Genomic DNA, 22,476 nt, shown 5'->3' on the forward strand with positions numbered 1-22,476 from the left:
ATAAATGAGATTTCAAACTATGAAAATATTTTAAGGTATGTTAATAAATATGGTAGAGAATACTGCAGTGACTTAAAATGTCTCACTTTTGCGATATTTCAGTTTTCCATTTGTTAACATCAATAATTGAAAAAGTTCATCTCAATATGTAGCCAAATCCAAGAACAAGGATGACCATAAGATAAAGGGACCATCGTATGTTTACAGCTGGAACACCGAACAAACTACCACAGAACAAGATTTACTGGAGTTACGAATTTAGAAACTGCCTTACCTTCCATCCGCTCTGGTAGTGGGTGCTCAGTTCCAGATGGAGGCTGCTGCCTATTTTCAGAGTGGCTGAGGCTTGGGGGCATCACGCCGTATGAGGTGTACTGAAGGAGAGCATCGAGCAACCAGAAGCAGTCTGGGGACGAGGGATAAATGTGCACTTAGTTCTTCAGACTAAAACCAAATCCAGAACCTCATATTCAGGTGATAAAATAAAGTTCAGAAAAAAGTCAGAGAAGAAAACATTACAGACAAACCCATTAGAAGCAATCTCTTGTACCAGAACTTCCTATACATTTGCTACAAGCTAAGTGTCATTTTACAAATAGTAAGATTGCAGTAAGAGGAGGATCTTGGGGTTAGCCATTCAACAGCAAGATGAGAAATTTCTTTTCACACTCACAGACCTGCACTTTGCTGGAATTCGCAACCTAGAGGACTGTCTATTTCAGTATACGTAGGCAGAGATTGCGAAATGAAAACCAAGTGAGGAGTTGGTGAGTGAAGGAACAGCTTTTATACAAACTGTATCTCATTATACCAACACCAATCTTCAGGGAGCCTGACAACCCTGTGGGCAAGGTTATCGAAGAGTACAATGAGATCTTGTTCAGATGGGCCACTGGGCTGGAAAGTGGCAACTGGAGTTTAGATAAATGCGAGGTATTACGTTTTGGTAAGACAAATGAAGGCAGGACTTAAGAGTTAATGGTAGGGCTTTGGGGAGTGCTGTTGAATAGAGGGATCCTGGGGACGCAGGATCACAGTTCCTTGAAAGTGGGGTCTCAGGTAGACAGGGCAGAGGTGGTGGTGTTTGGCATGATTGCCTTCATTGGTCACAGCATTTAGTATAGGAGTTGGGATGTCGTGTTACAGCTGTATAGGGCATTGGTGAGGCCACTTTTAGAATACTGCATACAATTCTGGTCACCCTGCTATAGGAAGGATGATGTTAAACTAGAAAGGGTACAGAAAAAGATTACAAGGATGTTACCGGGGTTGGAGGGTTTGAGTTATAAAGGAAAGGCTGGATTGGCTGGGACATTTTCCCTGGAGCAGAGGCTTAGTGGTAACCTTAGAGGTTTAGAAAATCGTGAGGGGCATACATGAGTAACCAAGGCCTTTTTCCCAGGGTAGGACAGTCCAAAACTAGATGGCACAAGTTTAAGCGAGAGGGAAAAGATTTTAAAAGGGACCTAAAGGGCAATTTTTTCCACAGAGGGTGGTGCATGAATGGAATGAACTGCCAGAGGAAATGGTAGAGGTGGGTACAACTACGACATTTAAAATACATTTGGACAGGTACATGGATAGGCAAGGTTGAGGGGGATATGGGTCAAACACAGGCGAATAGGATTAGTTAGGTTCAGGATACCTGGTCAGCATGGACAAGATGCTGTACGACACGAACTCCGAATCTTTGGAGACCTGGAAACAAATGGCACAAGGATGGGGTGGTGATAGGTGGGGTCTTGTGGAGCTGTACCTGAGATAGGTTAGCTGTGACTTTACTGGGACAGTGGAGCAGGCCCGAGGATCTGAATGGCATCCTCTTCTAAATTAAAAACTAACGAACCATGCAGGGTCTCTATTTTCACCGCTAAACAAAGCAGGTTGTTGTACTTTCCATCCACCTGCAACCTAACATCTGTTCTCCAAGCATGTTGTGGAACATACAAGTGTGGTGAATTCAATAACAGATAGATCAAGGTCTCCGTATGCAGCAATGAACAGCTAAATAAACTTACTATACTGATGTCATTTCTTAACAATGAGAGAACAGAGTTTTATAATGATAGGTGTATTATATTTTAGAAACAGCACATGCACTACAAAATCTGTAAACAATCTCTGAGCTAGGTACTTGCAATTAGTTTATTTATTGTTCAAATGCATGCATCCTGCCCTCAAAAAATTAGAACTTACACAAATACATGATTTACAAAATAACTATATTTATTTGTAAGCATTTAGTTCTTTTGCAGGATGGATGGAGACATCCAGTGGTAAGAGCTGGAGTAAGCTTTTTGAGGCTATGCCCCAATGATCATGGCTGATCATCTATCCCAATTCTAGACTCCCCCACTCTACGCACTTTTAGAACCTAAAGGTCTATCAAAGTCCTGATAATAGAATACCCATTGCTTTGCAGGACAGAGAATTAGGAATACCACACAGACACAGACACAGACACAATTTTTGTATAGATCAAATTTTAGAGACTGACACGTTTGTTGGATTTGGGCCCAGGTAAAGACAGTGGGACTAGAATAAAATGGAAACCAACATCACAAAAGAATTCATATTAATTGTCAAACACTTATTGTATAATATTATAAGCTATATACGTTTCATCCCACAATATAAAAACATGCCCTCATGAATTAGCTACAAGACTTCAAAATGAAATCCTTCAATATTGACACCAGACCCAAGTAGGTTGTATGGTATCAGGTCTATCCTGGCCAGGGAAACCACCTGTTGATTACCACATACTGCACCACCCCTCCATCAACCCTGTCCTCAACTGATGAATCAGTGCTCTTCCATTTTAACAGCACTTGTAGGAAGCACCGAGTGGGTAAGGGCATAGAATGCCTTTCGGTGGGGGACTTGAATGTCCATCATCAATAGTAGATTGGCAGCACCACTACTGACGGAGGCAGTCAAGTCCTAAAGGACATTGCTGCTAGAGTGGCTCTGCAGAAGGCAGAGAGGAAACCAACAAGAGGGAAAGACATACTTGACCTCAATCACCAATTTGCCTGCTGCAGATGTATCAGTAAGAGTGACTTCCGCACAGTTCTTATGGAGACCAAGTTCTGTCATCACACCAAAGACACGCTCCATCGTGCTATGTGGCACTATCACTCTGCTAAATGGGACAGAATGAACAAATTGACCATTCTATCATTACCATCAAACCATGGGATTAACCCTGATTCAACGAAGAGTGCAGAATGGCATGCCAAAAACAGCAAGTCTGAAAAATGAGGTGTTAACCTGGTGAACCTTCAAAGCAGGATTACTTGCATACCAAACAGCATAAGCAAGTGATAGATAGAACTAATCAACAGATCAGATCCAAGTTCTGTCACAGTCAGTAGTGAATGGTGGCCGACAATTAAACAACTCACCTGGGAAGGCAGGTTGTTTTTTTAAATCCACAATAATGGAGAAGTCCAACACATTTTAAAACATAAGGCTAAAAACATAATGCTTCAGCTAGAAGTGATGAGTGGATGATCCATCTCTGCCTCCTCCAGAGGTCCCCAGCATCACAGATACCAATCTTCAGTCAAATCAATTCACTCCATGTGATACCAAGAACTGGTTGGAGGTTGGATACTACAAAGGCTAAGGGCCCAACAATATTCCAGCTATCAAACTGAAGGCTTGTGCTCCAGAACTTTTTTTTTTCTTTATTCATTCAGGGGACAGGGGCATCTCTGGCCAGGCAGCATTTATTCCCCATCCCTAATTGCCCAGACAGCAGTTAAAGAGTCAACCACAATGCTGAAGGTCTGGGGTCACATGTAGGCCAGACCAGGTACTAATGGCAGTTTCCTTCACTAAAGGACATTAGGGAGCCAGATAGGTATTTTTTTTCCAACAATTGGCAAAGAATTTATGGTCATCATTAGACTCTTAGTTCCAGATATTTATTGAATTCAAATTCCACCATCTGCAGAATCTCCATGGCAGGATTTGAATCCGAGTCCCCAGAACATTTCTGAAGAAGGGTCTAGGCCCGAAACGTCAGCCTTCCTGCTCCTCTGATGCTGCTTGGCCTGCTGTGTTCATCCAGCTCTACACCTTGTTATCTCAGTTTCCCCAGAACATTATCTGGGTTTCTGGCTTAACAGTCCAGCAATAATACCACTAGGCTATCGCCTCCCCTAGCCAATCTTTTCAAATATGGCTATAACACTGGCATCTGAGGTGGAAAATTGCCCAGGTGCCTTCTGTGCACAAAACGCAGGATAAACCCAACCCAGCTAATTACTGCCACATCAATCTGTTCTCGATCAACAGCAAAGTGATGGAAGATGTCATCAACAGTACTAACAAGCAGCAAAAGCTCAGCAATAACCTGCTCAGTGACACCCAGTTTGGATCACCAGGGTCACTCAGTTCCTGACCTCATTACAGGCTTGCCCCAGTGGGAGAGAAGAGATGAATTCAAGAAGAGAGATGAGGTACAAGACCCTGCCCTTGACATCAAGGTCACATTTGACACAGTGGCTTCAAGGAGCTCTAGCAAAACTGGAGCCGATAAAAATCAAGGGCAAGATTATCTGCTGGTTGGAGTCAATCCAACAATGTGCAACAGCCTTGACATTATCCGGGACAAAGCAGCCGACTTGACTGGCACCAGACCTACAAATATTCGATCACCGATGCTCAGTACAGCATGCATAGTAGCTACAAGATGCACTGCACTACAAGATTCACCAAGGCTCCTTAGACAGTACCATCCAAAGTCATGACCTCCCTCCACCATAAGATCAGAAGGGGGGATACTCGCTGAGGATTGTCCAATGTTCAACATGATTCACTTCTCAGATATTGAAGCATCTTCATGTATTTGAACATGGACTATGTACAATACCCAGGTTTGGACAGATAAGTAGCAAGTAACATTCCCACCATACAAATACCAGGCAATGACTATCTCCAATCAGAGACAAAGACAATCAATGGTGTTACCATCACTGAATTCTCCACTATCAACATACTTGGTGTCACCACTGACAGATACTCAACTGGACTCACCACATAAATACAGTGCTAGGAATACTGCATCAAGTAACTCGCCTCCTGACTCCCCAAAGCTGGTCCATCATCTTCAAGGCACAAGTCATGACTGTGATGGAACACTCCCCATTTGCCTGGATGGGTGCAACTCCAACAACACTCAACCAGCTTGACACTATCCAGGACAAAGCAGCCTACTTGATTGGCACTACATCCACAAACATCCACTCCCTCTACTACCACCACTCATTAGCATCACGTATGATCTACAAGATACAATGCACAAATTCACCGAAGAACCTTAGACAGGACCTTTCAAATCCACGAACACTTCCATCGAGAAGGACAACAGCAGCAAATACATGGGAAGACCATCACCTATCACCTGCAAGTTCCCCTCCAAGTCACTCACCACCCCGACTTGGAAACACACAGCCATTCCTTCACTTTCACTGGGTCAAGATTCTGGAATTCCCTTGCCAACAGCATTGTTGGTCTACCTACAGCACATGGACGACAGTAGTTCAAGAAGGCAGCTCACCACAACTTCAAGTGCAACTAGGGAAGGGCAATAAATCCTGGCCAGCCAGCGATGCTCACATCACACAAATGAGTTAAACACCACCCAGAAGACCAAAGGCAGCAGATACACAGGAACACCACCGCCTACCTGCAAATTCCCCAAATTACTCACCAACCAGGATTGGAAGTACAGAAAACAAAATATGCTGGAGATCACAGCAGGTCAGGCAGCATCCATGGACAGAAAGAAGGCTAATGTTTTCAGTTTAGATGACTCTACATCAGAGCTGACGTGTAGTGCAGAGGGGGTAGCATTTATGCAACAGTTGGGGTGGGGGGAAGAGGGGGTTGGGGTGGGTGAGGAGAGTGGAGTGCTGGGGAGAAAGGACGTTGATAGTTCTGATGAAGTGATCAGAACGTGAGAATGGCAGAACAATGGTGTGTCTAACTGCCACAATTTGAAGACGTTGAACTCAATATTAAGCCCAACATTTTACAACCTTCTGGACTTAATAGGGATTTAAACACCTTTAAATTGCAAACCTAATCCCATTCCTTCCCTTTCTTTTAGCTTTACTTGCTACGTTGTCACCATGACCTTTCTCCCAACCCCAGTGGGACGGTCTGTTCTTTCCAGTCTGGCAGTTAGACACACCATTGTTCTGCTATTCTCACATTCTGATCACTTAATCCACCCCTGTGTATCACTGCATAGTCCTCCTGGTCTCAAATTCCACATTTTCCAAAACTCTAACATATGAATAGAAAAAAAAATGTCACAATGCCCAAGGTTAGTATCAACAATTTATCTGATGCCAATGTACCGCACTATCAATGTACTGTTTTCAAAAATAAGCAGTATTTCTTCTTTGAAAGAATGGTAAACTAACTCTGGATGTCGGCAGGAAAGGGCAATATTTACGACAGGAGACATTAGAGAAAGCCTGCAGGGGTTAGGCAAATTCTGAACTGGGGCCAAAGACGTTAGAGACATCAAATCCATTCTGGAAAAGCCACACAGGGGCCACGAGAGTTCAGGAGCCAGATTCCGTGGAGTGGAATAACCACACCAGGGCTAAATCAAACCCACATTGGAACTGGGATTAGAGTAGGGCTGGGGCAGAGGGGAGTTCTCATTCAGTGGTCTTCACCAGGTAAAGAGAGCAGGATGCTGCCCCCTCGACTTTGACACAACCAAAATGTTCTGCACCAATAGCATGCTTGTCCTCTGGTATTAGTGAACCATCCCCAATTGTCACAGGTGCATACTTTCTTTCACAAAAGAATTTATCATATCTAAACTAGTGTTTCTTAAACTCTATAAACTAGCAGAAATCTACTTATAAATCACAGACAGCATCTATTAAATTACTATCAAGTAAATGTAATCACAAATCCCTAATAACCAACACAATTTTCACTTCAAATTGAGTGGCATACTTGTTACTCTTCCACAAATGCTTCATCTTTGATTATGTGCTGCATATCAATCTTGTCAACTGGCTGAGAGATTTCTGCTAGAAAGTCTAAAGGCACCAGCATGGGTTCTTGTACTGCAGTGGTAGTGAAAGTTCTATGCCAGAACGCCTAAGTTCAAGTCCCACCTGCTCGATGAGGTGTGTAATGACAACTTCTGAAAAGGCCGATTAGAAAACACCTAAAGACTCCTGTCCATACCTTGAAACTAATGAAGTATATATGCCAGTAAGTAATCATTAATACATAATGTGGTTTGATCCTCAAAAGTTGGGATTTATATTTATAGTAAGCAAATAGAAAATTCACTTTTTGATGCTGAAGTTATAGGGTCTACTTAAGAGCATTCAAAACACTTCTGAATGAAGAAATTTCTCCTAGTTTACACCAAGTTTAAAAGATAGACTCCTTATTTTGAGCTCTGATCGCCTAGCTAGGGGAACCAGCTTCTTTGTCGCTAGCTTTCCAAGCTAAGAATTTCAAACATTTCAAGGATTGCACTTCTCATTTTTATGAATATGAGCCCAATCTACTCAAATGACCCCTCCTGAGCTGTATCATTCCATGATTCTATACAAAGGTGGAAAATTTTTATATATAGTTGTAACAGTTTACAAAAGAATAACCATACGGAAATTAAATACTTTCATATAGATGGAGTCTAAGATATGGTGTTAACAACTATATTTAATATCCTGTTTACTGAAACAATTGCTCCTGACTGGCTACTAGGTCAAGGTGCTTAGTCTGCAAATGGGCTTTAGGTGAGGTTGGTTTTGGTCTTGACCCCATCTTCTCGCACTTACAAATTCCAACAATAATTAATCATAGTTACAAAGCATTCTGAAATAATTTAACACACTAAGTGCTTCAAATAACTGAAATAAATTCAAATTGATTGCATTAACCTACAATTAACATATGGTTTCCATTTTCAGACCAAAGTTTTTTTCTCACTTGAATATTCTAATGTACAAGGCCTTGGCTTTATGAGGAATTTTTGTTAGCTTTGAATACCTAAAGTCACTTGGTTATTTTGCAATTAACATTTTTGTTTACAGTTGTTCTCAAAAGTTGGTCTTCTTTCCGATTTTTTACAAAAATATTCTCCATTCTATTCTATTGCTAGTTTGCTCAACTCTGTACACTTCCTGCCACATCTAGGTTTATGATCTTATTCAGGTCTTACACTTCCAGACTGGCAAAGATGGCTACAGATCAGCAATATCATTAAACACGTTAGAAGAATGAGCATGCTCAACAGAGTGTATTTCCAGGTTTGATCCGGTCAAAAATGGAACAGCAGCTACTGGTTCTCCAGGTTTTTCATTCAGTTTTTGACCTGCTGGGAGGTGGTCATATCATTTGATATTGAAAGTAGTACAAATTAAGATTAAAAAGGAGAAAATTTCCCTGGACTTTCCCAAAACAAAGCTTAGCGGATGCAATCCTGACCGAAAATAGTAATTTTGTGGGTGGTTCTTTCGAACAATGCAATTGCACATGCACATGCACAGATAGGTAACAAACTAACATTTGGAAACAAACACGCGGAAAATTTGTTTCAGTAATTTCACTGCACTCTTTCATGGTTGCAGCTGGTTGCAACTACAGACTAAGACTGCTGAATTTTCAAACACTTCTTTACTGCATCTAAGTGAATACAAATGCATGAAACAGGGCTCTAGGTTTCAAAAACATGGTTTCGAAGCTAACAAAGTTCAGCAGTAACATATCATATTTAAATTAGTCTAACATCCCACAGCACTTCGCAGGAGCATTATTAACAAAATCTGACATTCACAACAGAAAATAATTGGAACAAAAACTACCCAGGCAATTCCATCAGATTTTATTTATAAAAAAAGCACAAAGCTAGACAACAGGTTGCAAATCAACGCAGTTTGTTTTTAAAAACGGTTAATGGAAGATTTCAGTCATTGCTGATTTTGACCTGGAGGTCCAGATGACAAGAGCATTTATCAGATCTGGAAATTCTCACGTTGCAACACCCTACCACGGATGCTTGTTAAATTCAAGATTTAAAATTATTGAGATCAAAATCAAAAAACTTTTCAAATTAAATTTGCTGCATACCCAGGAATTCAAATGAACCTCAATATCTTATGCTTAGCACTGATTACAGGCTGCAGTGCAATTAAGGAATGCAGATGGTTTACATTTGGAACAATAAATACTGCAAATTATTGCAAAACAGTCATGAAACAAAGCATACAGGTAACAAACAATGAAAGGATGTCATTAATTTTCTGAATTTTAGCTATAACCTGTAATTACAGCTTTTTTTTAATATACAGTATCTTGCAGACTTGTCTGGGTAGTTTTGTCACTTTACGCTCAATTTGTTTTAATCATTGTAAATGCCAATAGCCAAAATATTCCATGTAATTAATACATACTGAACACCACACAAGTCTGCTGCAATTATTACGAGACAGCTAAACTACAGCTTACTAAATTATATAATTGAGTTATCAGCCAATCATCTGGCTATCCACAAGGTGGGGTCAGTTTATGTCTGATGACCACCATTCTCAAAGCCAGACACTACTGGATGTGCAATTGGAAGTCGGTTTGTTTGAATACTGACCAAAAGGTTGCATTTACTGTTCAGTGGTAGAGACAAATCAAAGAAATGGAGAACAAATTTTGAGTATGCAAGGATATTGGGATCTCAACCAGGAGCACTTTGGGAGAAAATGAGTAATTTGGCATCTGCTGTAAAAACAGGTATATATTTAAGATAGGCCATTTTAGATGCTGCAAATTTCCCCTAAACCAAGACTATGTGCATAGAAATACAAGTCAAGCAAGTTTTCTTTTTACCTTTTTGTCTATGACTATCATCCAGACAATTGGAATCGCCGTACAAGACAATCCGCCCACCACCATCAGACGGTGTCTGATACAATCCAAGAATAGGAACATTTTTAACGACAGTTGTTTCTTGTTTTAAAACTTCTAGACCTGAAAGACGCAAGATGAATAAGTCATGGTTGGTTTGAAAATTAAATCCTTTACAAGGAAAGGAAACAAAACCTCCTGTGCATGAATTTCCCTTAATATTTGATAAAAAACTCCTAGCATGAAAAAAATTGCAACAAATCAGAAATTAGAAGTAAATTAAAATCAATTTCACAATTAAACAGATGTTCAATTTAGGTTTTTCCTGGAAATGTTATCAGCTTCACTGGTCACAAAATCAAAGAGGAATGCAGTCATGACAATCTACAGCACAGAAACTGAAATTCCAATTAATTATAAAGGTCAAGAAAAATCAATCCGCTATTTTCATGTGAAGGCATTAGAGAGCACGCAGGGATGAGGAACTTTAGCGACAAACTGTCTCAGTCTTTCTATGTAACTGATGAGAAGGTTGAGCAGCAATCTGATAAATGCATTCAAAGTCATCAGGGGTCTGTACAAACTAGATCAAGTGAAACTGCTCCCAATGGTGACAAGATCAAGAACTACAAGGCACAGATTTAGGGTAATTGGTTTTAATAGTAAACGGGAAAGGAAAAAACGGCACAGGAAAAACTCTCTCATGCAGGGGTTGGTTTGGATTCTAGTATGGGAACACCCTGACTGATTTCTAGTGGATAAGATATCAGCAGTTGCCAAAAGGCAACTGGATCATTATCTGAAAACAATCCATTTGCAGGACTATAGGGAAAAAGGTAGATGAGCGGAACTAGGTTAATTGCACCTCAGCGAGGTGCCATAGAAATGATGAGCTGAATGTCATCCTTCTATGCTCTAATCATTTTAATATTCTAGTCAATGATTAGTTGGAATCTTACATCCTGACGTCTTGCTACATTAGGAGGTTAAACAGCCGCTCTATATATCTGCATTCTAGTCAATGTATAAAGGTTTATAGGAATTACATAAAAGGCAATGCAACTAAAAGCAACAAATCTTTCAAACGCATGCAACTTCATAAATTGAGTCATCAATGCAACCTTTGATTGAGAGCCTCCTGTAATCTAATCACATAAGAAAAAAGACAAGATGACTGACCAGTAAAAGGAACTGAATATTTAAACATTACATTACATCTCTTAACAAAGGGCCAATTCACTTACAACAAAATCATACTGTGATAAATCCTACATTTGGTTTATTTTGAATAGGATTTCTCTAGTATTGACATACTCATATTTCCTGGCAAAGTGATAGCAGTACAAGTAAGCACCGCCTGCAGGTTGTTAGTTTCATTTCAAATTAATTTGACTCATTGTTAAACGGAATGCTAAAACGTAAATGAAAATCAATGTTCGTCCTTTGAGATTTGTTGACACGATGACAAACATATCCCTTGACAGCCTCCTCATATAGCACTACCTAAAAATCCCACTTCAGAAATAGCAACAGACTCATGACTCCAAAATAAGCAGAGCTTAATTATTTATTCCAATCATAATGCACAACAGCAGGTAAGAGCTCATTTATGGAATTATTTCTGCATCTGGTAGCAGCAATTTTATTAAGGTCTTGATTCACCTTACTATCTTTAATGCTTTGCACACTTCATTTTATCTAAAACTCGAGCAGAATCAATCCCTTCTTAAATATTTCCATTTAGATCTTGAACTAGCTAGTGTTTCAACCTTGTCATTTTAGTCAGTTCTGAGCTTTTACCTTTATGCTGTATCAGGTCATCTGCCAGGATACTTCTCAAATTTTGGAACATTATGCATTGAACCTCCTTCACTTTGCTGAAACTGCAATTCACATCTTCATCATCTTGAACGCCTTTCGGAACGTTCAAGTGATCATGCTTCCTTCCACTTGTTCTACTTTCCTTTACCCTTCCACTTCCTTCTCTCCTTCTTCAAAAGTTTCTTAAAAATTCATTATTTTCTGCATTTGGATTGTTACAACTCCTGTTCCATTTCCTATATTTCTTTTAACATAAGCAAAAGGCCTAAGCAATTCTAACTGAAAGGTGTTGTATCAATTTGTGCAGCTGCAAATAATATTTCTTATCATCACCATTGTTCCCTTCTGCACTGATTGTCTAATCTTTCAATTCATGAAGCAGTCTGGACAGTGATTACCGGCAGATCAAATACCCAGTAAACCCCCAAGCCCCAATTAAAACCCTCTGGACACAAAGATAATAGAATTTAAGTGGTGCATTATTTGCCCAATTAACAACCTATCGATCAGTGGGTGGTATTTCAATCAGGTTCCTCCCACCCCCACTAATCATGGGACAGCTTTTCCTTCAATGGAAATCAGAGATAGCCATCCCCATCTGACACATTCAACTTTGCACCTCCATCCCCAACCATGTCATCATACCTGCTTCAGCAGATTTCACTGAACCTTGCCAAGGTTTGGGACTGTTGAAAGCTGAGTTGTGGCGACTGATAAGACTGTCATAGACACCTTGACCAGAAAGGACAATCTCCTCTTCTAGCAGCATGGCCTGTGCCTGTTCACAGTGTCATGTTACATTCGAAGGAGAATGCCCACTACTGTGGACTGTGGGGCAGAAAACTCAAATTCAGAAACAACTCCTTCAAAAATCAGCATAACTGCTCCATGTAGAGTTCTGACATTTGAAGCAGTTACAGAAAGTAAACATCACAGAATCAAAGCAATATATTGATAATTCTCTCTCACAAGCAATAGTTTAACAAACAATGTACAGATTTAGGAATGAACTATTTGACTGCCCTTACGTAAGCAGTAGTGAAGAACAAGATATTTAGGATCCTTTAAATAGGTAAAGAGAGAAATGTCACACAACAGTTGCAATTTGATTCCCAGAAATCAGGTCATCTTTCATTCCCGTTGCTGCAATACTTAAATCAAGAAACATGACCAACTTGACTACTTCAAACCCTACAAGGGAAGGAGTAAAATACAGCTGCTAAATTAAAAGTTCCTACCTTGATCTTTCAGAGTTTGAGCAAGAACAAGACCATCCTCAGGAAACTTAGCAATACTGCTCCCTGAAGCATAATACACTGAAAACAAAAGCATTTTACTTTTATTCCAGAATATTTCATTAAACCATACCATGAATTACCATGCAAAGCAGTTTATAGACTGCTCATCTTGCACTAGAACATATTGATGGAGCATAAAGAATAACATTTCAAGCACCAGGCCAAATGTTGCGCTAAACCTTGGTTACACCAGAGTACCATGTGGAATTCTGGTCAGATTATAAAAGGGATCTAGACAGACTACAGACTGGGTGCAAAGACTATTTTAAGAATGGCACCAGAAGTGCATAGGTGTACATATCAGGGAAGGTTTGACAGACTGGCTCCAGGAAGGCTGAGAGGTGATCTAATAGGTTTTTCCAAAGTGGACATAAAAAAAAGCTTCCTCTTATGGTGAAGAGCTTAAATCAAAGCCAAATATTACATAGCCAGCATGAAATCCAGTGGGAATTCAGAAGAAACTTCCCTGCTTAAGTTAATTGTATACATACATAACAGAGGCTAGACAAACATGAAGCAGAAGGGAACAGAAGATTACAATGGTACATTTAGATGAGGAAGAAGCTCAAATGAGGCACAAATGCCAGCAAGCATTAGTTGTACTTAAGAGCCTGTTTTTGTGTTATATGTCCAAGTAGTAATATAAATGCAGGTTGTTCATACAAAGGCATGACTTTCTGTACAGAAAATGCATGCATAAGAATTTACATCATCGCCAGTATTCATTTCTGCACATTAGGGCCTGAACCTTACTATCCCAGCCTTGATGTGACCATAAGGATAGCACCAAATCAACACAGAGCTTTCAAAAAGTGTGGTAGGCGTCTTTCAGAGTACACTGAGGAAAATAAAATTTTGAAACAAAAATAAATTGCTGGGAAAACTCAGCGGGTCTTGCAGCATCTGTGGAGAAAAAGCAGAGTTAATGTTTTGGGTCCAGTAACCCTTTCTCAAAATGGATCTGAGTTTTCCCAGCAATTTGTGTGTCTTTCTGATTTCCAGCATCCGCAGTTCTTTGGGTTATTTTTTGTTTAATTAAAAATTTTGGTTTCTTTGGGCATGAAGTTGGAGAGAAAAATAAGAGGTCAAGATTTGTTATAAAACTCCGGTTCATTGAACATTAAAAAAACATCACCCATGGATTATTTTGCTGCTAGCTTAGTATATTCACAAGATCTTTTATATTTATTAATTTTTTCATATTGAAATATAGTTTCATATAACATGCACAAAATTTCAATTACAAAACTGTAGCCAGCTCAAAGCAAAACAGTTAGAAACTTACTGTCATGATTTGCCATGCTGAAATCTCCTTCATATAAGCCATCACCGAAAGCCATGCCCCATACAGATAACAGGTCATTAAGTGCTGGGATGTTCGCACCTCCCGTGTCTGGCATCCACCACTGCCTACGACAGATAGACATGCAAAAAGAATTACCAGTAGGTACTGCTTTAATCATTTAATTCAAATTAACAAAAAATGCACTGAAAAGCATACCTTATGTTCCAACTCATTTTTTTTGCCTTCCTCTTTAAAACCATGACTGCTTCTGAGTTACACTCAAAAGTTGCCATCAGTCTGTCAGCATCCAGTATTCATCTTCCATATACCCCTGATGGCCATTCAAATATCATCTTACCATTAAACCATACTTGTATCATAGCTAAATGTGATTTTGTTTGCATTCAACATTCAGATGAACATTATCTAGGATAACTGGATACTAAAAAAGAACATAAGAATATAAGAACTAGGTGCAGGAGTAGGCCATCCGGCCCCTCGAGCCTGCCCTGCCATTTAATAAGATCATGGCTGATCCACTTACCCGCCTACTCACCATAACCCTTAATTCTTTTACTGTTCAAAAATTTATCTAGCCTTGCCTTAAAAACATTCAGCGAGGTAGCTTCAACCTCTTCACTGGGCAGGGAATTCCACAGATTCACAACCCTTTGGGTGAAGAAGTTCCTCCTGACCTCAGTCCTACATCTGCTTCCCTTTATTTTGAGGCGATGCCCTCTAGTCCTAGTTTCACCTGCTAGTGGAAACAACCTCCCTGCCTCCACCTTATCTATTCCCTTCATAATATTATATGTTTCTATGAGATCTCCCCTCATTCTTCTCAATTCCAATGAGTATAATCCCAGTCTACTCAGTCTCTCCTCATAATCCAACCCTCTCAACTCTGGAATCAACCGAGTGAATCTCCTCTGCACCCCCTCCAGTGCTAGTATATCTCTTCTCAAGTAAGGAGACCAAAACTGCACACAGTACTCCAGGTGTGGCCTCACCAGGACCCTATACAGCTGCAGCATAGCCTCCCTGTTTTTAAACTCCATCCATGGAGCAATGGCAGACAAAATTCCATTTGCCTTTTTAATTACCTGCCGCACCTGCAATCCCACCTTCAGCGATTCATGCACAAGGACACCCAAGTCCCTCTGCACAGCAGCGTGCTGCAATTTTTCACCATTTAAAACATAGTCCATTTTGCTGTTATTCCTACCAAAATGGATGATCTCACACATATCAACATTGTACTCCATCTGCCAGACCTTTGCCCACTCACTCAGACTACCTATATCCCTCTGCAGACTTTGTGTCTTCTGCACACTTCGCTCTACCACCCACCTTAGTGTCATCTGCAAATTTTGACACACCACACTTAGTCCCCAACTCCAAATCATCTATGTTAAAAAAAAAAAAGGGTTACTGGTCTCAAAACATTAATTATGCTTTCTCAGTACAAATGCTGTCAGATCTGTGGAGTTTTTCCAATAATTTCTGTCTTTGTTTCAAAGTCTTTTATCCGTTTAACTTGTAAATCTAGATCAACTATGTTTGAAAATTTAAAGTTGATGGCCAGCAAATTACTCAACCTTTATTTTCAACTCTCAAGTTAAAAAGGAAAGCCTTAATCCAGGTTAACACAAGATATTAATACAACGAGGTAAACAAGAGGTTCCTTCAGAGCAAGTCATATTATAGAACTATTGACATCAAATAAAAATCCTCAGTTTGAAGATGAAAATCTTGACTCAAATCACAGATTACCTCATGACCAAGTTAGTACAAACTAAAATGTTGATAATATCAATGAATCTAATGCTAGAAGAGGAGGAATGAGAATATTTGGGTATTAAAGGAATGAGTATTGATTAGCTGAAGGGCCTTCAGTCACCATAAAAGGAAGAAACTTCTGGAGATCCAAAAACTGTTTCAACATTATTTGGGAAAACAATATAACATGTGATTTTGCTAAATTGATAGCTCTTTCTCAGATTATATTCCCATGAGATACTTTGTTCGAAGCAGACAAGAAAAGGACAAGAACAAATGAACTACAATAAGCTTATACCTTGTATTTTCATCATAGAATTTCACTTTTCTCATTACAGATGTGTTGTACCAATCACTGAAGACTATTACAGAAAGGCCATTATCAACATCACGCCTCAGTTTAGTAATTTCCTCAGGAAAGTATTCTTCTTCACTGTCTACCATTAACAAGGTACCTGCAGGAGTAAAAGCAACATCAGTTCATAGATGGAAGCGTATCTTAACAGTTCAAATGACTGTATTAAATTGGCTTAAAATGCAGATAACCAAAGAACCACTTTTCAAACCAGCCCAAATCCTGGCTAGGGTATGCCTTTGGCTGAAAAGTTGGTCAAACTTCAAAAAATAGTTTCAGAAAGTACACCAAAAATATTCACCAGAAGACTGTGTCTTGGAAATAGACCGGTGTCTTGGAAAAAGACTGTGCAACCAATGCTTCAAAGCAAGACAAATTAAATATTGTTTACTTGACAAATACTTATCTTCAATATCTGAATGCAATTCAACCACAAATTTCATCTTTCAATAGTTTACATTGTAGGCATAGACCTAGGACACTACTCTGAGGACATCAATGCAGATGTTCCTAGGACAAAGGTGATTGGCTTCCAACAACCACCGCAACTTGAGCACACAACCTTCACGTATGACTCCCAAAGAGTGGAGTGCTCTCCCTCTGCTAATTCCAATAGGGTTCGATTTCACCAGGACCCAATAATGCCAAGCTTGCATTAAATGCTGCGCTGATGCCAAGGCCAATCAATCTCACCTTTCCTGACCATGTTTGAACTAAGACTGTAATGAGGTGAGAAGCTGAGTGGCCTGAACTCAAGCTGAGGATTACTGAGAAGGTTCATGCAAGTGTTGTTTGACAACACTATCAATGACACCTTCAATAAATTTATTGATGATCTACAGGAGGTTGATGGAGCAATAAAATATTACATTAGATCCGTCCATCTTCTTTACAAAAAGACATACCTTTTTAATTTTGATGGGAGGGTTGAAGTCAGTTAACTCATTTGAATGGATGGCTGGTTTTCAATACAGAGTGACATCAATAACATGGGTTTGAATGTCCCCCACACTGGCTGAGGTCACCATGAAGATCATACCTTCTTAACCTTACCCCTTGCTTGAGGAGTGGTGACCTTCAGTTTAAAATCTCTACCAGTCATGTCTCTCTAATGGGAGAGCAACCCTATGATCTGTTAAGTTTAGGACAACTTTATCTAGGAAACAGAACAGTCGATTTGTGCTCAGCAAGCGGCCAATGACAGTTGTGCGACAGCAATCGGATGCGATGTGTCTGGGCAACAATCGACATTGTTAGGCACATGGCAGCACTGTAGCTGTGCTAGAACAGCTTAATTGGGCTGCAGTTATTTCTAGAGCACAATTCCTCAATACGATTGCTGAAATGTTGTCAGGGCCTATAGTTTGTAGTATCCGTCACCTTCAGCCACTTTTTCATATCACATAGCACGAATACATCAATAATACTGGCGAGTTAAGGATAAGCCTACGTAGATTATCCACTGAACATTTCTAGCTGAATTTAATAGCTCCCAGTCAACATTAAGGCAGAAGTATGAATACTGATGATGGAGGTTTCAGAAAATGACCAGATTCTCTCTTGCTGGGGATGGTCATTATTTACTACTTGTGTGGTGTGAATGTTATTTGCCATTTCTCAGGTCTACTGTGTGCTTCAATACCTGAGGAGCTTGGAATACCGTAGTATTGAACACTGTACAGTGAACACTCCTAATATTGACCTTGGGATGGAGGGAAGGTGTTCGCAAATAGGAGTTAAATGTAAAACCTACCATACTGGCTGGCATCAAAACAGGTGATGGGTGCTCCAAGCACCTCTACAAAATAGCCCATGCTTCGCAAATGCTGGTACATATCCCGAAAATTGGTGTGCACATGGTCACCATTCCTAAGTGAAAGAAATAGGATGTGTACATTGGATCAGTTTCTTTCATTGTTGAAATCTTAAATTTAAACGTTTTGGGGAAATTAGCAGAAAAGAAAGGCGACTGTGTGAAATTATCAACTGAAAAATAACCAGCAGCACAGCAAAAGAAACGTCACTTCCAAACGAGTTACACTTTGACATATCTTTGTGGGTCATCTAAAATAGCTTGGAATTATGGTTAGAATATTCTTTAAGAGTGATTTTTCTGAAAACATATTAGTACCAATAAGCTGAACAAACCTTACAACTATCAACTTATCAAACTGGATCACATCAAGTATCTCCTTCCTCTGCCAAAACCATTCACTAAGGCAGGACTATAGTGAAGATAACATCCAGCTTCTTTTCTCCACCATCAAGTCTCAAGCTATTTATCTTGCTCCCTCTAACCCAATCTTCAAACTTGCAAGGAACTGAGTTTTCTTCCCCTTCCCTTGGTCAAAGCCCTTGTCAGATTTTTCTCGTTTTTGATACATCCTCCTTCTTAACACCATTCATATCTTTGAAATACATCTCCTATTCCTTTGATTCTAATACAACTAGACAGCTACCAACCCAGCTTTCCTATCTGCACCATCTTAGGCTGCCATTTATCAGGTACTGCCTGCTACCCTTTAAAAGTATCCATTAAGGTAGGAAACAACAGAAATATAGACTATTTCTTAAATGGTGAGACACAAGGGTGTTGAACTTCAAAGAGATTCAGGTGTCCCTGAAAATCAACATGCTGGTACAGCATGCAATTTTTAAAACATTCATTCACAGGATGTGGGGCAGTAAATGCTCGTATAGCCAGTGATGCCACCTCCAAATGCCCTACAGGTGGTGATGGTAAGCTGTCTTCTTGGACAGCTGCTGTCTATATTATTCAGGTACACCTGCAATGCTGTTAGGGTGAGAGTTCCACAATTTCAAAGTGAAGATAGTGATGTAGTCCAGAGTCAGGATGTTGTGTGGTTTGCAGGTGGTTGTGTTTCCACACATCTGATCTTGGCCTTCTGGGTGGTAGAGGTTACTGGTTTGGAAGGTGCACCCAAAGAGACTTGGTGAATTGTTACAGTGTATCTTGCAAGTGGCATACTCTACCACCACTGTTTCAGCAGTGTTGAAGGCGTTACATGGTTCGAGAGAGTGTTGTTGTAGACTCAAAAGAAAGCAGAAAAGGATCATTCGATCTGGATTTCTGGCCGAAGATCATTGCGAGTACTTCAACCATACCTCCTGGTGTCCTGGGCTGCCACATCATTGAGTTTAGAGACATTTGCTGGAGGAGGCAGTTCCACAAGTTGGTTAATTGTCCATCATCATTCACATCTGGACACGGCAGGCCTGCAGAGCTTGTATCCGATTTGCTGGAAGTGGGTCACTTAACTTAGTCTATTGAATATAAGACCAGAGGGTTTTTGACAGGTTGGATGTGGAGAGGACGCTTCCTTTTACAGGAGAATCTTGAACTAGACGTCACTGTTTAAAAATCAGGGGTCACCTATTTAAAACACAGATCTTCCCTCAGAGGGTGGCAAGTCTTTGGAACACTTCCTGGGAAGGTGGTCGAAGTAGGCTCCTTGAATCTTGAAAGTGGAGGAAGATAGATTCTTCTTAAGCAAGGGTGAGGCAGAAATGCAGATTTAAGGTCACAATCAGGTCATCCACGACTTTGATGAATGGCAGATCAGGCTCGAGGGGCTGAACATCCTACTCTGGTTCCTAATTCATGTTTATATTGCATGTTGCTTATGCTGCGTACGGGAGACATGATCTCGAACTGGAGGACAAGTCTGAGAATAAAGAGACAAGCCATTGTGGTGTGAGATGCAGAGGAACATCTTCCTTCAATGGATGATGAATCTTTGGAGTTTTCTGCCCCACAGCATCGTGGAGGTTGTGTTTGAGGATATTTAAGATTGAGATCAATAATTGAAAACATCAAGGGATATGAAGATAGTGCAAGAAAATCATGAAGATGATTGGCCACTATCTCATGTTATATCATCCACAATCCTTCTATTACTGCATTTCCAACCTCCTTTGCATCATTAATACGGTTGAATATACTATGGCATCCAAATCCATGTTGGAAAACTCCTCTCTGGTTTCTCTCAATTTCAAAGCTGAATTTTTGATAAGAATAAACAACATTGAATCAAAGATAGTAGGAACTGCAGATGCTACAGAATCTGAGATAACAAGGTGTAGAGCTGGATGAACACAGCAGGCCAAGCAGCATCAGAGGAGCAGGAAGGCTGACGTTTCGGGCCGAGACACTTCTTCACAAATGGGGGGAGGGGAAGGGGATTCTGAAATAAATAGGGAGAGAGTGGGAGGCGGATAGAAGATGGATAGGAGGAGAATATAGGTGGAGAGGAGACAGACAGATCAAAGAGGCAGGGATGGAGCCAGTAAAGGTGAGTGTAGGTGGGGAGTTAGGGAGGGGATAGGTCAGTCCAGGGAGGACAGACAGGCCAAGGGGGCGGGATGAGGCTAGTAGGTAGGAGATGGGGATAGGTAGGCGGGGACAAGTTGGGCTGGTTTTGCGATGCGGTAGGGGGAGGGGAGATTTTGAAGCTTGTGAAGTCCACATTGATACCATTGGGCTGCAGGGTTCCCAAGCGGAATATGAGGTGCTGTTCCTGCAACCTTCGGGTGGCATCGTTGTGGCACTGCAGGATGCCCAGGATGGACATGTCGTCTGAGGAATGGGAGGAGGAGTTGAAACGGTTCGCGACTGGAAGGTGCAGTTGTTTAGTGCGAACCGAGCGTAGGTGTTCCGCAAAGCGGTCCCCAAGCCTCTGCTTGGTTTCCCCGATGTAGAGGCAGCCACAACGGGAACAGCGGATACAGTATACCACATTAGCAGATGCACAGGTGAACATCTGCTTGATATGGAAAATCTTCTTGGGGCCTGGGATGGGAGTGAGGGAGGTGGTGTAGGGGCAGGTGTAGCACTTCCTGCGGTTGCAGGGAAAAGTGCCGGGTGTGGTGGGGCTGGAGGGGAGTGTGGAGCGGACAAGGGAGTCATGGAGAGAGTGGTCCCTCCGGAAAGCAGATAAGGGTGGGGAGGGAAAAATGTCTTTGGTCGTGGGGTCGGATTGCAGATGGCGGAAGTGTCAGAGGATGATGCGTTGGATCCGGAGCTTGGTGGGGTGGTACGTGAGGACGAGGGGGATTCTGTTTTGGTTGTTATTGCGGGGAGGGGGTGTGAGGGATGAGTTGCGGGAAACGCGGGAGACACGGTCGAGGGCGCTCTCGACCACTTGGTTTGGGGGATGGGGGTGCGGTCCTTGAAAAACGAGGACATCTGAGATGTTCGGAAGTGGAATGCCTCATCCTGGGAGCAGATGCGGCAGAGGTGAAGGAATTGGGAATAGGGAATAGGGGATAGGGGATGGCATTTTTGCAGGAAGGTGGGTGGAAGGTGGTGTATTCTAGGTAGCTGTGGGAGTCGGTGGGCTTGAAATGGAACTTGTTTCTTCATTTCATCAATTAGGAGCTGGATCTTGATTTCTCTCTCTTGGCCACTTTGCAGTGGTGTACAGCGATATCTTCACTGCCCTGCAGTCAGGTTAGTGCACAAATATTTGCTGAAAGAAAGCAAACTGCTTTATCTACAACATCACAGATTAACTTGTAAAAGTAAACTTGCACGATTAATTTAAGGTTGGCTTTCCCAGGTAAGCTCTGTCCTGCTGAGCAGTAGCAAAGCAAAGCACTCTATCACTGTCTGCCAAAAGCTTTAGTAATGGATTTAAGGTCTACAAAATAATAGTACCAACTGAACCAAATAACACTGTTAAATTAGGAGCTTGTGCTCTGAGCTCCGTTAAGTACTTTTTTCCTTCCAGAGCAAAAATGTCGATAGAGATAGTAGGAACTGCAGATGCTGGAAAACCTGAGATAATGAGGTATAGAGCTGGATGAACACAGCTTTTTCCTTAGAAGAGGCTTCGCAGTGGGGTTCCTACTACCTCTGGTACAATTTTAACCCCACTGCAAAGCCTCTTCTAAGGAAAAAGCTGTGTTCATCCAGCTCTACAGCTTGTTATCTCAGATTTTCCAGCATCTGCAGTTCCTACTATCTCTGATACAATTTTAACCACACTGCGAAGCCTCTTTTAAGGAAAAACCTATGATGCTGCTTG

General features: G+C 40.9%; 1 protein-coding gene across 2 annotated transcripts in view; it reads right to left on the minus strand.

The window, feature by feature from the left end:
- mbtps1 (membrane-bound transcription factor peptidase, site 1) overlaps positions 1 to 22,476 on the minus strand; it is an 87,445-nt gene that overhangs the window by 6,616 nt on the left and 58,353 nt on the right. For both annotated transcript variants that reach the window (XM_048605866.1, XM_048605865.1), the window contains exons 14-19: positions 18,183 to 18,298; positions 16,373 to 16,529; positions 14,296 to 14,420; positions 12,951 to 13,028; positions 9,874 to 10,014; positions 275 to 406 (exon numbers count right to left, since the gene is read on the minus strand). In XM_048605866.1, the coding sequence (XP_048461823.1) occupies positions 275 to 406; positions 9,874 to 10,014; positions 12,951 to 13,028; positions 14,296 to 14,420; positions 16,373 to 16,529; positions 18,183 to 18,298 (749 nt within the window). The remainder of the gene's footprint in view (positions 1 to 274; positions 407 to 9,873; positions 10,015 to 12,950; positions 13,029 to 14,295; positions 14,421 to 16,372; positions 16,530 to 18,182; positions 18,299 to 22,476) is intronic.

Source organism: Rhincodon typus, chromosome 15, assembly GCF_021869965.1.
Source record: "Rhincodon typus isolate 14 chromosome 15, sRhiTyp1.1, whole genome shotgun sequence".
In the NCBI taxonomy this organism is placed as follows: domain Eukaryota; kingdom Metazoa; phylum Chordata; class Chondrichthyes; order Orectolobiformes; family Rhincodontidae; genus Rhincodon; species Rhincodon typus.